The sequence below is a fragment of the Strigops habroptila genome, chromosome 2, assembly GCF_004027225.2.
Source record: "Strigops habroptila isolate Jane chromosome 2, bStrHab1.2.pri, whole genome shotgun sequence".
Taxonomy (NCBI): domain Eukaryota; kingdom Metazoa; phylum Chordata; class Aves; order Psittaciformes; family Psittacidae; genus Strigops; species Strigops habroptila.
In genome coordinates, this window is record NC_044278.2 from 95,335,150 (window position 1) to 95,349,939 (window position 14,790).

The 14,790-nt window shown below is 44.2% G+C and overlaps 1 protein-coding gene across 1 annotated transcript in view; it reads left to right on the plus strand.

Annotated features, from left to right (window-relative positions):
- LOC115604452 overlaps positions 1 to 14,101 on the plus strand; it is a 44,970-nt gene extending 30,869 nt beyond the window's left edge. Inside the window, exons 22-29 of the mRNA XM_030477577.1 lie at positions 720 to 853; positions 3,844 to 3,890; positions 6,623 to 6,699; positions 8,741 to 8,949; positions 9,579 to 9,586; positions 9,937 to 10,059; positions 11,737 to 11,808; positions 13,221 to 14,101. Of these exons, the coding sequence (XP_030333437.1) occupies positions 720 to 853; positions 3,844 to 3,890; positions 6,623 to 6,699; positions 8,741 to 8,949; positions 9,579 to 9,586; positions 9,937 to 10,059; positions 11,737 to 11,808; positions 13,221 to 13,360 (810 nt within the window). The 3' untranslated portion in view covers positions 13,361 to 14,101. The remainder of the gene's footprint in view (positions 1 to 719; positions 854 to 3,843; positions 3,891 to 6,622; positions 6,700 to 8,740; positions 8,950 to 9,578; positions 9,587 to 9,936; positions 10,060 to 11,736; positions 11,809 to 13,220) is intronic.
- Positions 14,102 to 14,790: the final 689 nt, after the last annotated feature.

The following is a 14,790-nucleotide window of genomic DNA, read 5'->3' on the forward strand; positions in this document are numbered from 1 at the left end:
TACTGAAGGTTGTCTGGCTAGTTTATGTTTGGAAAAAAAATGCAGAATAGTACTTATTGCTCTACTAAGATTGGGGAAATTCCAGATTTAAGAGTTAGAAACATTGATTTACATTGTATTTGGTAAAATTTAGTTAATGTTATATTAAAATGTGTTGGATATCTGGCCTTCAAGTCCTTAGTCTAAGTTTCCTAAGAGATTTTGGTAAAGGACTAAGCCAGTGCCTGAAACAAAATTATGCAATCCATGAGTGTAAAGAGAAACACCTTCTGGTTTTAGCAGAAGGAAGGTTATTTATATGAGGTTTTCTTACTGGCTTTGTCTTCAGCTGCCCTCCTCCCTTACATCCTGGGTGGAACTCTTTCCATTACAAAGTTAGCCTAGAAAACATAAATACACTAACACACTAAAAGCACTAATACAAGCACTAATATTGAAAGACCTTGGGCAAGATTTCGAGGAGGGGGGAAAATTGCCCAGTGCCCTCATGTGATGATTTGCATAATTTTACAAATTCATCAGTATGAAATAAGATAGCAAAAAGGTGGCTGAAATAACGACCAGGATGGGAGGTTGCAGGCGTGAACTTGCCTGGTGAGTTACACAGAGGCGGCTGCAATGAAAGATTGGATTTTCCTGCAGGATAGCATTTGCCTTGTGTGGCAAGATTGTCAGGAGCTGTGTGCAATGCTTACCTGTGGAACCTCATCCTGTTCTAGGTGTGCAACTTCTGTCGCAAGAAAGGAGCCACTGTGGGCTGCGAGGAAAGGGCCTGTCGCAGAAGTTACCACTACTTCTGTGCGCTCTGTGACGATGCAGCCATAGAAACGGATGAAGTAAATGGAGTCTACCGGTATTTAACCAAGTATTTTCTAACTAATGATTGTGAACAATTTGGTGGTGCTGTCAGGGAGAGAGACTTAAGAATTGTGTGGTTTTAAATGTGTTTTATAAAAGGAAATATGGTTTCTTGAAGTGATGCTTGATCCTCTGTTCACAAGCAATAGGGGAAATGTTTTCCTTTGAAAGGAAAACATCACAGCAGTGGGAGGGAATCTGTTCAGTGAATGATCAGTAGGCCAAAACTGAGGAAGTCAGTCCTTACTGGCTAGCCAGCCAGTCTTCAGGGACCAAGGTTTTTACTAATATCACTCAAACTCTCAATTTCTGTTGGCTCAGAAGCTTCATTAAGCGTGGTCGAGGACGGAGCACTTCTATGTCTGTTCGCATCAGGCAAATTCTGGTAGAGAACTTTGTATTCCCACCAAACACCTTCTTCTATTTCAAATACATTGTTAGTATTAGCACAGTTAACCAGACTTCAGGTAAACTTTCTGTCCTGACCATGCCAGCCCTGGCCTCCGCTGCCCTTGGGCTGCGTGTGTTGCTGCTAGATGGAACGAGTTGTTTGGAGGCTGTAGGTGAAGGGGTTATGAAACTGGGACTTTAGGGACCTTTTAAAGAGCTGAAATTATAGTAACATCTGAGGTACATAAAACCCCTGGTGTCCACCTCTGTGCAAGGTCAGAGAGATCACAGGCCATGTTAGTCCTAGACTAATCTGGTAGACCATCTAATCAGTACTTGTTTCAGGAGGATGTGGACTAGTGCAATCCTTAGCAGCAGTGGAAGGTGGGTCTTTTGTGTCCCTTGTGCTCCTGGCTGCTTCACTAGCGCTCTCAGTCCAAAATAAATAGGTCTTTCTGCAAAGCTGTAAGCTCGGCCTTATAGGGCAGATTATATGGTTAGTTTATGCTTATAAAGTCTTTGGGAGCTTGCAAAGCTCATGAAAGAGTGTAACTGGGAAGAAGGAAGCTTTCTGTGATCACAGAATAAGTGCTGTCATCATGCAGCTTTGCAAAGGATACCTCAGGCTGAAGATGACTGAACTTCTCATGATGTTGAAAAATGAATGGGACTGATAACAGCCTAGATGCAAACTGGTAAAGGAGTGGTTGAATACATGGTTTGGCCTGGTGGGTTTCTGAGTTGGTGACTGTGGAGGTTTGGAAAAGGGACCTTTAAAAATACCTTATATTAAGCAGCTCTGAGACTGGTTGCTTGTCCTGTATAGAAATACAGGAAAGTAGGCTATAGCAACCTGTATTGAAGAGATGAAAAAGGACTGGCATAGGGAAAGATGGTGAGGCAGGTTTCAGGGATTTGAAGCCAAAGACTTGTGCACAGTACCAGGGGCATAAATAAAGCACAAAATTTATAGCTAGCCTGAAATTACTGGAGAGAAGATGAGAAAGACTTGAAAAACAGTGGGTGGGGATTGAGAGCCCCCTGCACTTTTTCATGGTGAAATATAACATACTGAAAAGCATATCCAAAGAGAGAATTCCATCAAGAGAAAGAGAGCTCTGGTGGGTTTAAACTCTGAGTTGCCGTTGTTGTGATGAGCAGCAGTGATTATCAAAACCAGGAGGCAATAGTGCTATAGAAGTGGCTACTAAAAGGAGAGGTGAGAAATTAGTGTAGTTTTTACTGCCATCATGCAGAAATGGTAGTGGGGAGGTGCTTCCAAATAAGGTGGCCTGAGTACTAAAACATATTGTCTGTTCTACCTAAGGTGTTCTTGTACTTAGGAAGATTGTTTTTAACTGAGAAAGAATAGAATTAAAGGGTGGGAGGAAAAAAAACCCAACCTCCAAAGGGCAATATTAGAAATTCAGGAATTTAAATAAGGCGTCTCCTATACTCAGCTGTCTGACTGAATTGTCAGGTATACATAGATCTGGGGTTTTGTGCATCAAAATGAATTTAATGCCAAAAAGCTGGCTCCTCAAGGAGACAGGCTGCGTTTCTTAGGTCACTGCTTCTGTTTTGTTAAAATAAAGGAATGACAATAATTAGAAATATCCTAGTAAATGCAGTTTCCTTTAAAAATTGCTTCCAAACACTTGAGCATTAGGCTGGGCAAATACATCTGTAATGAAGAGATCAGCTAAATCACACTCCTGACAAAGCAGTTTTGCTTAAAAAGTGATTTGGGATCCTTCTGTAAGAAAGGCATATTATAGAAGCTGGTTCATTATTGTATTCAGAAAGATAAGGAATATTTCCAGCTGTATTTGTCGCATTTTGCCTCTTCCAAGGAATTCACCTTGCTCTCCTAGAACCAGAGAAAACGTTCCCATCTCACATATTACCAAAAAGTCTTTAAGGAACAAATAGATTGAGCAGCTTTAAGCTACGGGATCTCAAACAGGGTGCCCTACTTCCTCGGGATTTGAGGGGCACCTCATTGGCAGGGGAAAGGGAAGGACATTGAGATCTCCAAGCAAGTAACTGGCCCTGTGCATGGCAGTTCCAGCACATGCAGGGCTTACAGTTCAAGCTGACTGGGAAGCAGATGTATCTAAAGAGGTTCTGGACCCGGGCTGAGCGGGACAGGGCAAGGGGGCAGAACTGCAGTAGTTACAATCGAGCAGTATCAGTACTGTGGTATTTCATCTTGACAACATCCATCTCATTTTAATAAGGCATTTCAACACGAGCACCTCTGCCACGGAGGTCACCACACCAGGTGAAATGTGTCTGACTCGGGACTGGAACAGTGAGCAGGTCCTCAGAGTGGGGTAATGGAACTGAAGAGTCGAAGCTTCAGTGCTCAGAGTCCACTGAGGCTCTGAAAGTACAAATACAAGCTTGTGCATGTGTGGGATTTCAAGACAGGTGCTTTCCTAGGTGGGCAATGCGGAACAAATCCTGATCATTCTTTTTTAAGCATCTTTCAATGAAAAGAGGGGAAAATATCTGTTAAAATCAGTCAGCATAACTGTTTACATATTTATTAATACTTTTTCTCTTTTTCTTAAAATTAAACTTAAATTTTAGAGTGTTCTGCCCAAAACATGACCCAGGCAATAGGACCAATCACTATGGTGAGTTTCTTTAATGGCTTCATTGATTTAATTTGTTTTAAAAGTTTGCATCCTAAAGTCAATGACTTATTTGAACAAAATAAATGTTGTTCCACCTTTATATTGAATTATTCTGACTCTGTGCGGGCAGGTAGGCCCAAGCAGCTTGTAAAATCCATGTGAGACACGAGAGTTGATGAGTGATGCACAAGCTTGCACTTGATTAGCAAAGAGGGGTTGCTGCAGGAGAGGTCACCTTCGGATTTTTAATGTGTATTTACATGAAAACATTTACATTTGCATCTCCTCTATTCACTGCAGTAGCTTATTTAAAATAGGGCCTTTCATTCTGAAGGATCCCAAAGAGCTTTCTAAGAGTAACAAAAGGGTTATACAACCCCTGTTTAAGGATTGCTTCCTTTTCTACAGAAATGCAGCTGAATTGGGCAGTCCTGGTCCTTGCTGATTCACAGGTAGTTGGGAATCTCACTGAATTAACCAGCCAAAGTAGTGATTTTGTTAATGGAAAGCACACAATCCCGCTCAAAATGGAATGGGTCCTAGCCTGGCCTTCACTTAGAAGATAAGCTCGGTCGAACTGGGAGCACTGATGCTAAGAGTGGGGTGCTCCCACTCAATGTGAGCAGTCTTTGGCTACTCGTGACAAGGCCTGTCTCCACCCTGGTGCCGCTCGGGGTGGATTAGGTGACTGTCATTTAAACTTCTAGTTACAGGTCTGGGGCTGCTTTGCCAGCCATACAGTCCATTTAACACTGGATACTGCTGTGGCTCACTAACCAAATGCACCTTTATTTCACTCAGTAGTTTTGCTTTTTATTTTATCTGTAGTTCCGAGGCCTGACATCCCTCCCTTTTTAAAATTAATTTGATTATTTTGGTTGTCAGTCTGTTGGGTCTGTCCAGGGTCCCAGCTGGTCTCCTGCTAGTGCTAGACAGGGCCAGGATTGCTTCCTGTCCGGTATGAGATGAGATCCAGGCATTAGATCCAGCCCTGTGGACCACCTCCTTCAGAAGGAAGGCTTAAATCTCATGAAGTTGAAGGTCTTCGTGTCTGCAAGTGCTGCGTGTACGGTGCATGGCCTGTTCTCTTAGAAGAGGGATCTCCTAGAGGAGATCTTCCAGAGGCACTTAATTTAGAGGCCTTCTGTTTAAGAGGGGTAAATGGATTCTGCTGGCAGTGGCTGTCCTGCCTCCTGAATGAGCGCTGTGGCTGCATGGTAGAGTTTTGACTTTCAGGATCCAACTTGGGTGAAGCAGCTCAGCCATTCCTCTGGGGCAGGGCTGTGTGGGAGCAGGAGCTGTACAAAAGGATTGCCTCACCGGGCTTGTTTTCCCCTGGTAGCTTGGAGAAAATGGGATCAGGGAACATCCCCTGGTTCTTGGTTCAGATAACGTTCCTGTGCTGAAATGTCAGGGCTCTGTTGTGTGGTTGAAAGGGGATAGAGTGCCTTAGGGGCTGAGAAGTCTCCTTGCAGCTCTTCAGCAAGGATGGGAGGGCAGTTTGGACTTGGAAACAGGCTCCACCCTCTGCTTAACTGGGAGTGTTGGATGTGCCTAGAGTAAAGGCTCACAAACATGGAAGAGCAGAGAATGGTGTGGGGAGCAGGAGTTGGGCTGCTCCTTGGACTGCGCTCCTCTTCTTTTGTAAGGCATCCCTAAAGCAAACATCAGGAGAAAATCCTACCACATGTCAGCAATGTCATGTTAGACAGCAAGGAACACTTTGTGCCTGCACCAGCATCTCCTAGACTGCTCCAAATGAGTCCATCCAGCTTTATTTTGGATGAAGTGAGAGGCTAATTTCCTTTCAGGCCATGGAAAATGCAAATGTACAGCACTGGTACCCAGAACCCAAACCTGTTTCAACAGCCTTCCTGTACCAATTCCTTATGCCTCTTTTCCTGTTACAGATCAGGAACAGGAAAAAAGCTAAGTGCTGCCCAAAGGGTGTAGGTAAATGGGAGAGGGGCGTGTAACCCCACTGCATTTAAAACCCTCAGGTTTTGGTGGGTGGTTGAACCCTTCTCTGGCTTTCTCTGCTCCCGTTGTGTCTTCCTTGCAGAGTTACCCTTCTGTGCTTGCGATGCTGTAGCTGTTACTAGCAACTGCCAGTTAAGATGTTGGAGAGAGGCTGGTGCATGCTGACAGAAAGGACAGAGTGAAAGCAGGTGGTTTTGCAGAGTTCTCAGACCACATCACTGAAAACACTTTGTAGCATAAATACTATTCAACTGACAAGGCTTCTAGGAGGGTCATTATATCGATGTATGTCTCTGGGACACCTAAAATAGTTCTTTATGTAGTCTCAGTTTTGAGGGTGTATTAACATAAACAAGAATTGACTGGGAAAAGAACAGTCATCTTTAATAAATGTGCCTGAAGTTTTTACCACTTAGTGCTAGTGTTGCTGCCGGGTTCACTCTGCCATAATCAAAACTCATATGTTAAAAACTGGGGTTTGCTTTATACTGAGTATAAAAGGCAAAGTGATAAGCTAATGCAACAGTGATTGGCACTTCTTTCTAATGGCTCAGGCTTGTTCTTTTTCTTATGTGGAAATAATGTGAATTCCACTGAAAATGTTGGGTATTTGGGGAAGCTGAAACAATCTTGCCTTGCCACCTGAAGTGCCTGACTTCTGTAGCTTTTGGGGAAAAGAGAGAATTTGAATGATGTGAAGTCGTCAGTCTGAGGTTGATGCATTTGTTGCTTTGTTGTTTCTTGATTTCTAGATACAGCTAATAAGAGGAGAAGACATACGTTGAAATCTTCCACCATCACAGAACAAATGGTAATCACAGAACAAATGGTAATTCTGAATTTAAGTAGTTATAAACCAGGAACCCACTTCTGCTACAGCACAGGACTTCTTAGTGAAGTGTTTTGACACTGTGCTCAGAGACAGACTTCCTCCCAGAAGCAGTAACTTTTCCTTTACAGCTGCCTTGTTCTCATCTTGTCATCCTGTCAAAACAAACACATTTGCATTTGGAGCTGCTTCAGGCAGAGCCAGTGATGCCCTCGGGTAACATGGCACAGATGCAGTAGAAGCCTCTGAACCAGGCTGGCTCAGTGGCTGTGGTCTTGACGTGACTGAAGAGAGCTTCCCTTCGGGGTTTCCTTTTCTCGGGAAGTACTGCATCCCTCAGATGTGCTTAGGGCTTGACGCAGTTTGCATGAACACCTGCTTTTCATGAGACACATGGCCTTTTAAACCGGCACTTAGTGGTTTGTGAGCCTGTGCTCATGGTATATGGCAGGTTCCCAGTGCCCATCAGGCTGTTCTCAGCGCTGCTGGTGAAGATGGCCCTGCAGGGGTTTGGGAGCTGTCAAGCAGAGCATCCATCTGGTTGCAGGAGTAGTGGTTTTAGAGGCTGGTGTTGGCTGTTGTCTCCTCAGCACTATGCATGGGAACTCCCATTGACTCTGGGGACTTTCTCCTTTCTAGAGGAACTGGCATCGAGCTTTCCTTGGGAAAAAAAAAAACACCTTTCCCAGGGCTTGAGATTAAAGGGAGATTGCGTGAGGGGATGTGGGCAGTCTTCACAGCTTTTACGTAGTACTCTCTTGAGGGCAGGTTATTTGTCTCCAAGAATTTCTGAGCTGTAAATCCACATACATTCCCAGTGGTATAACAGATTCATCTCACCAGTTGCCCACAGTAATGTGCTATTTCTGCTGCTCTCCAGCACTCTCTCAGAAATCAATATAAACGTTGCAAATGAGAAGCTGAGAGGCTCCAGGATTTATACGTGCAGGATATACTGTTTACCATTGTGTAAGCAATGCATGTTTGCACTGGTGGAGTTCTGTGACAGAGCTTAAGGATTATCTGTAGTACTGTGGTATGACATGGAACAACTGAGAATGACTGTCCAAACGAAAGAAAAGTATTCCCCTTCTCTGAAATTATAGAATCACAGACTGGTTTGGGTTGGAAGGGACCTTAAAGACCATCTAGTTCCAACCCCCCTGCCATGGGCAGGAACACCTTCCACTAGACCAGGTTGCTCCAAGCTCCGTCCAACCTGGCCTTGAACACTGCCAGGGATGGATACAGCCACAGCTTCTCTGGGCAACCTGTGTCAGTGCCTCATCACCCTCACAGGGAAGAATTTCTTCCTAATACCTCATCTAAATCTCCCCTCTTTCAGTTTAAAGCCATTCCTCCTTGTCCTATCACTACATGCCCTTCTAAAAAGTCCCTCTCCAGGTTTCTTGTAAGCCCCCTTTAGTCACTGGAAGCTGCTGTAAGGTCTCCCTGGAGCCTTCTCTTCTCCAGGCTGAACAAGCACAGCTCTCTCAGCCTGTCTCCATAGGAGAGGTGCTTCAGCCCTTTGAACATCTTCATAGCCTCCTCTGGGCTTGCTCCAACAGGTCCACATCCCTCTTGTGTTGGGGGCCCCAGAGCTGAACGCAGCACTGCAGGTGGGGTCTCATGAGAGCGGAGGGGAAGAATCACCTCTTGACCTGCTGGTCATGATGCTTTTGATGCAGCCCAGGATATGGTTGCCGGTATTCCATTCTGGAGGGAGCTAAACATTGTCTGCACTGGGAGTCAGCAGTAGGTGTTTGCTCACATCTGTGCTATTTGCCGATGCAGTAATTCTGGCGGTGGTGTCCCAGGTGTTGGGCTTTTCTGAAAGAGATTTTGCTTTGAAGCAATTTTTGTTTCCCTTTTTAAAAGCAATGTCGAGAGAGGAATATCTCCAGCTTTGCAGAGAAGCTGACTGTATTCACAGGTCTATGGGCTGCTTTTTATCTCTCTGCTAATGTAGAGGCAGGGTAATGAAACCAAAGCGGTAAATGTCAGTATGATGTAAAAATATGTTATTTTGATTTTCTTCCAGAGCACACAAGAGACAGCAGAAGAAAACAGTTTACGAATACTAAAAAGAAAAAACAACAGGCATAAAGGTGTGACTCGCTTTAGAGAACAACTGGGAGATAGTGTGATGGGTTGTGTTGAAGCTCAGAGCTTGGAGCCGGTTGATAGCAGCTATGCTGCAAATGTATCTCCATTGCATGCTGGGATTATGCTGCTGCTTGGGAGGCATTAGTGGGGATTATTCACCTTCCCATGGCTGTGCTTAGTACATGGGCATGTATTGGAACAGTAGGTGCTGCCTCAGGTTTGGTTCTGAATCTTTACTACCCCCATAAAGAACAGGGATGTCCTGGGTTCAACACAACAACTAAAAACATCGGTGTTATCAGCATTGTTCCCAGGCTGAAAGTTAAAAAACACAGCACTGCACCAGCTACTAAGCAGGAAAAAAATGACTGCTATAGCTGAACCCAGGACAAGGGAACATGTCAAGAATCCTGGAATACTTGTAGGGCATCTGGTGTAAGTGAAATGACATTTCTTTTGTCACAACAGTCTCCAGTAAAAAGTACCATTGTTTTCTAACGGAGACTGGCAGAGTTCCCTGAGCTGTCCCATAGCACTTTCCTTTTGAACAGCCCATTGGATGGATCTTACCGAAACCTGTCCCTGACCTGCTGCTTTGAGATGAAGACAAAAGAGGTGGTTATTTCCCTGGCAATCCACATCTGACAAAGCAGGCCTGTAAAATGGGCTGTGACAAATGAGTTTCATGCCTGGATCACCTGGAGTAGAAGTAGCCTCAATTTTCTTACGAAGTCCAAGACTGATTCACTTCTTGCACTGGTTCTATCTTTCAGTCCACAGGGTGGTCCTGAGTATTGGAAGGAAAGAAAAAAAAAAAGGCAAGACAAATCCCTTGATTTCGTCTGCTGGGGGTAGTGGGAAGCTTTAGGAATGGTGCCTGTAGGGCTGTGGAGATACTTGCTTTGGATGAACAAAGCCAAATCTGGTGCTTGGGTGATTTTACCCCCAGCAGTGCTTGCGTTTGCCTGAGCATGTTTTTGTTCCCACTGGAAAAGGCTGAGTGGGTAGATGGAGGAGCCAGAGATTTGCCAAAATGGTTGTTTCTGGGAGGGGGACTTTAGCCAAAGTTCTAGTTTCTGAAGTGAGCAAGTAAAGGCCACTTCTGACAAGTGTGTTTTTGTGTTTCAACAGTGCGAATAGACTTTCTTAGGAAATGCAAGCAAGCTGGGCTCCTGGATGACATATTTGAAGAAATGCTGGACACACTTCACCTGGCACAGGAAAAACTGATGGATGACAACACTTCAGAAACGGGTATGGAGACCCAGCGGGGGAATCTGCTCTCAGAGCAGAACTGCAGCTCTGAATGCCCGGCCCTGGGTCACCTTCCCAGGGATACTTCCACAGCACTAAATCATAACTCAGCAGGCTCTAGCAAGGCCTTCCAACTTGAATTTTTGAAGCCACCTTTTGCCCACTGGCATAAGCATAGGGAGGTTCAGCCAGACCACTTCTCCCAGGTCTTAGAGAAGTCCTGAGGAGAACTGGAAGGTTTTCTTTGGGTCATGAGTCTGTGTCGTTCTTACAGCTTCACAAGAGGTACCTGCTGTCTGTTAATATCAGCGCACTCTTTTGAGAGAAAAATCCCTGAGTATGTATATTTTAAGTCTTTGGATGATTAGTTAGAACTTTATTGTCAACTCTTACTGTGTATTTGAGGGTTTCATCGGTTTAAATATTAGCTTGTATGAAACACTTTGTTCTTGGAGGATTCCACTCCAGTGTTGCTCTGCCCACAACACAGTTAAAAAGAACATTTCAAACCTTCTTCTCCTATTGTCCTCCCAGCTGTACAAAGTTATGAATAATACCATTGGATAAAGAATGCTGATTTATGCAAAGTAACTGAAGTGTATGCATGGGAAGTGAAATGTCCCACCTGGCTAAATCTTCCTCATGAGCAGCATGTGTGTAACACAACAGCAATGAGGTCCTTGGAACAAGTCCAGAGGAAGGTCATGGGGATGATTGGAGCACCTTCTGTATGAAGACAGGCTGAGAGAGTTGGGGCTGTTCAGCCTGGAGAAGAGAAGGCTGCGTGGAGACCTCATAGCAGCCTTCCAGTATCTGAAGGGCGTCTATAAGGATGCTGGGGAGGGACTGTTCCTTAGGGACTGTAGCGATAGGACAAGGGGTAATGAGTTCAAGCTTAAACAGGGGAAGTTTAGATTAGATATAAGGAAGAAGTTCTTTACAGTGAGGGTGGTGAAGCACTGGAATGGGTTGCCCAAGGAAGTTGTGAATGCTCCATCCCTGGCGGTGTTCAGGGCCAGGTTGGATGGAGTCTTGGGCGACATGGTTTAGTGTGAGATGTCCCTGCCCATGGCAGGGGGGTTGGAACTAGATGATCTTAAGGACCTTTCCAACCCAAACTCTTCTATGATTCTATGACATGTTTAGGGCCTCACAGTCTTCACATTAAGAACATCTTAATAGTCATGCGAACTCTGTAGGTGTTTTGTGTTCTATTCTGATGGAAACCCCAGTTATGAAATGGAGGCATCCTGGGCTGGGTTTTAACCCTGAACAGTGCTAGCGCTGTCCCACATGTCATGCAGTCTGTCAGGAGGAGTTGGTGTGGGCAGCCCTGCTGTTACACATACAGTCCTGGATGAAACAAGGCTGAAGTGTATGAAGTGTATATATATTCCTCATTTTTAAATGGACTGTTCACATGACGCAGACCCAAAAGGGAATTACAGGCAGGTCCCCTTTCCTATTTTCTGTATGGAAACTACAAAAAGAACATAGAGTTGACAAACTGATCTTTCTTAATATGGATTATATGAGAAGGAAGACATCTTAAGACCTTGAGCAGTCAGTATAAGTAATTACTGTTTTGTGCTACTTCTAACGTAGGGCTCTGCATTAGTGTGAGGGTTCTGAAAGCCTTTACTTGGTAATACTAAATCAAATTCTCTCTTTCCCTAGAGTACGAAGAGACAGTAATGTCACTCTTTGACTGTGGACTGTTTGAAAATATACTGACGAATATTCATTCAGGTATGTGAGAGCAGCTGTCAGAGCAGCAGCAGTTGCTCTGGGGTTTGGCACTGAGGCTGGTTTTCTGAGCATTTTGATAAAATGACCATTGAAAATGAAAATTCCAAGGAACTTTTTTTTTACTCTCCAACATTATCTAAACAACTGAAAAAAAGCCACTGGTACCTGAATCTTTAGAAGCAGCACTAGAGCTGGCTAGCTGACCTGAAGGGGAGGCAAGTCACAGTTCCACAACTTTCAAAGACCTCCCTCTCCTGCAGGGTGCTCTCCCATCCTGCCTCTGCAGGTTATTGCCCTTCTTCTTCCGCAGCCCCTCTTCGGCAGCTTGGGACTGGCTGTTGTGTTTCAGTTCAGAGTGTTAAACCCTGTGAGCAGAACCGACCTGAACCTGATGGCAGTTATGATGAGCTGAGAATGCCTGGAGTGAAATGAAAAGAAGGGCAGGAGCAGTTGCTCAGGCCCACCAGTGTGGAAGGGAACTCTGGGTTGTAGACTCTGCTCTCAGCTGTTGTAAGCACCAAGGTCAAAACTGTTTTTCAGATAGGCAAGTCTCTTGCTCTGTTTCTCTCTCTGACAGTTAGCAGCCTTGTTCTAACTTCTGCTGTAATTTATCTCTATGAAAAGGGAAATGGGCTTTAATTAGCTGAGGTTCAGTGCATGAAGGTGATGTTTGGTGATGTCTGCAGTTTCCCCTTCACTTGACTGAAAAAGCCAGGCTCCTCTTGTCTCCTCACATTTAAATTCTCCTTCTGGAAACGGGAGCTATGGGTGTTGCCGTTATTGGAGACAAGGTTCCACCAGTGCATCATCTGAGGGCATTAACACATCTCTGCTCAGAACTCCTCGTGTGACGCAGCTGTGGATCACACTTGGTTCTGTCACAGCTGCATCAATTATTTCATCCTTTTCTCAGCTTACAGGAGAAATTCTTGATATTGGCACTTACATACACACAACCATGTGATTCTTGTGTATAAAAGTTGTCCCCTCTCCAGTTCCCTGCTACCTGAGTGGCTCAGTTCTTCCTGCACCTCACAATCCTCTTTTCTCATACTGTCAGCCTACTTTTAATTTCAAGGTCAAAAATGGAAACACACATCAAGGTTGATTCCAAAACTGATCCAAGAAGAGCTCTTAAAATGCACCAGTGAGCTTGCTTACAGTATATGGGTCACAAAGTGGTGACTCTGCTGCTTTGTGTTTTCTTCTGACATATTGATACTTCAGCTAGTTCCTTGTGCACAGGACACAGTCCATCTCTTCATGAAGAGACCAGGCATAGGGGGTGTTAGACTAAAGGCTCTGCTGCAGAAAGGCAGAGTTTGAATGTTAATGCATATATAACATGGTTTTAAATTAATAATAGGTACATACAAATAAAAGCTTTTATCACTCTTTTTTTTTTGTAATAGGAACAGAGGAAAAAATCCAGGAACTTCTGGAAAGCAGAAAAAAGCTGGATACTAAGATTGAGCTACTGCAGGACTTGAAAGAAGTCGTCCTTCCTACCCAAGAGAACGCTGCGAGTACATCTAGTACAATGTCTGAATAACCCCCAAGTCTGTCTGTAGTGGTGTCAATATTTAGGATTTTCTAATGGTAGAAACCATAGAGCCTGTCTGGTCAATGTCTCAGTAATTCCCTCCCCCTCTCACCCCCTACCCCAAGATAGGGATACAGGCAAGAAGTGGGTGTTTTACTCATTTTTATACCTCACTGTTGCAATAATTTTAAGTTGTCCCTTTCTTTACATTTTTACACACCAAATGTAGCTTTTTCTCAAGCTCAATGAAACCCTCCAATGAAGACTTTTTTTCTCTCAGACAAGGGACCACCAGCTGCCACAGAAGACTTGCTAAAGTCATTTCAGCTGTGGGAGCCCTCTTCTGACTGTGCTGTAGCTGCTTCACTGTCTGCAGCTGGACAGTGATGGTTTAAGGATCATGTTGCTGCTTTGGCTTTCCAAAGAAGATAAAATTAGCAGAACTTGCACTCAAAGAAGCCTTCTGAATTATAAGCAGGAGTTTGTTTTTTTAATTAAATGATTCTTGATTGACTGCTCAATGTATGACTTGTTCTGCTGTAACAGTGTTTGCAAGCAGACCCAAAACTGTTGGGCATCATACTCTAAACAATATGTAAAATGGGTCAAAGAACAAACTGTGTCTTCCTTTCACCGTTAAGAAAGGATACGACTTCCATCTGTTTTGTCTTTAAAAAAATGTTTTGAATACAAAAAAGCATTGTTTAGCTACAAAAGGGTAAGTTAACAAAATAAAATGTTTATAAGAAAGCTGTGCATTTAGTCATGCTCCCTTGCCCCACAGGACCCACCTGAGGAAGGGGTGTGCTGTCACACCATGGTTCAGCAGCACCTTGCCTCTCTGTCGCAAGCTGAGCAGGACCAGAGTGATCCATTGCTTGTTAAATGCCTATGCTCTCTCCATGGCTGGTACAAAGTCCTGTTCTGTGTGAAGGTGGTGATGGATAAGCACAAAGTAACAACTTTCACAAGGTGAGCTCCTGAAGTAGGACTATGAGCTATGCCCCCACAAAACAAAATACCAGTATTTTCACATGCTTACACGGTCAGGCCTGCTGGCTGTGGAGGGCTAGAAATACAACCTTCTGCCTGCACCAAGGATTCACCAGCAACTCCCACCTAAGACAGTGTTATAACATGGAGCATGGATTTATCTGGTTTTGAGGGACAAAGACAAAATTTTTAGGGAAAGACCTAAAAGCTCACATGAGCTCTTTTTCCCTATTTACTGATGAGCTTCAGAGCAGCTTAGAGGACAAGTCCTGTACTCTTGTGTTCCACCCCCTGCCAAGCTCAACCTTTAGCCTAGAGCTTGCAATCCAAAACAAGCTGTTTATTAGAAACATTTCTGACACATTTTGGAAGCATTCTGTCAGCCTGTCCTAGGCTGAACTCCCAACATCGTGCTGTAGAAGCTCCCTGGCTTCTCTCAACCACCC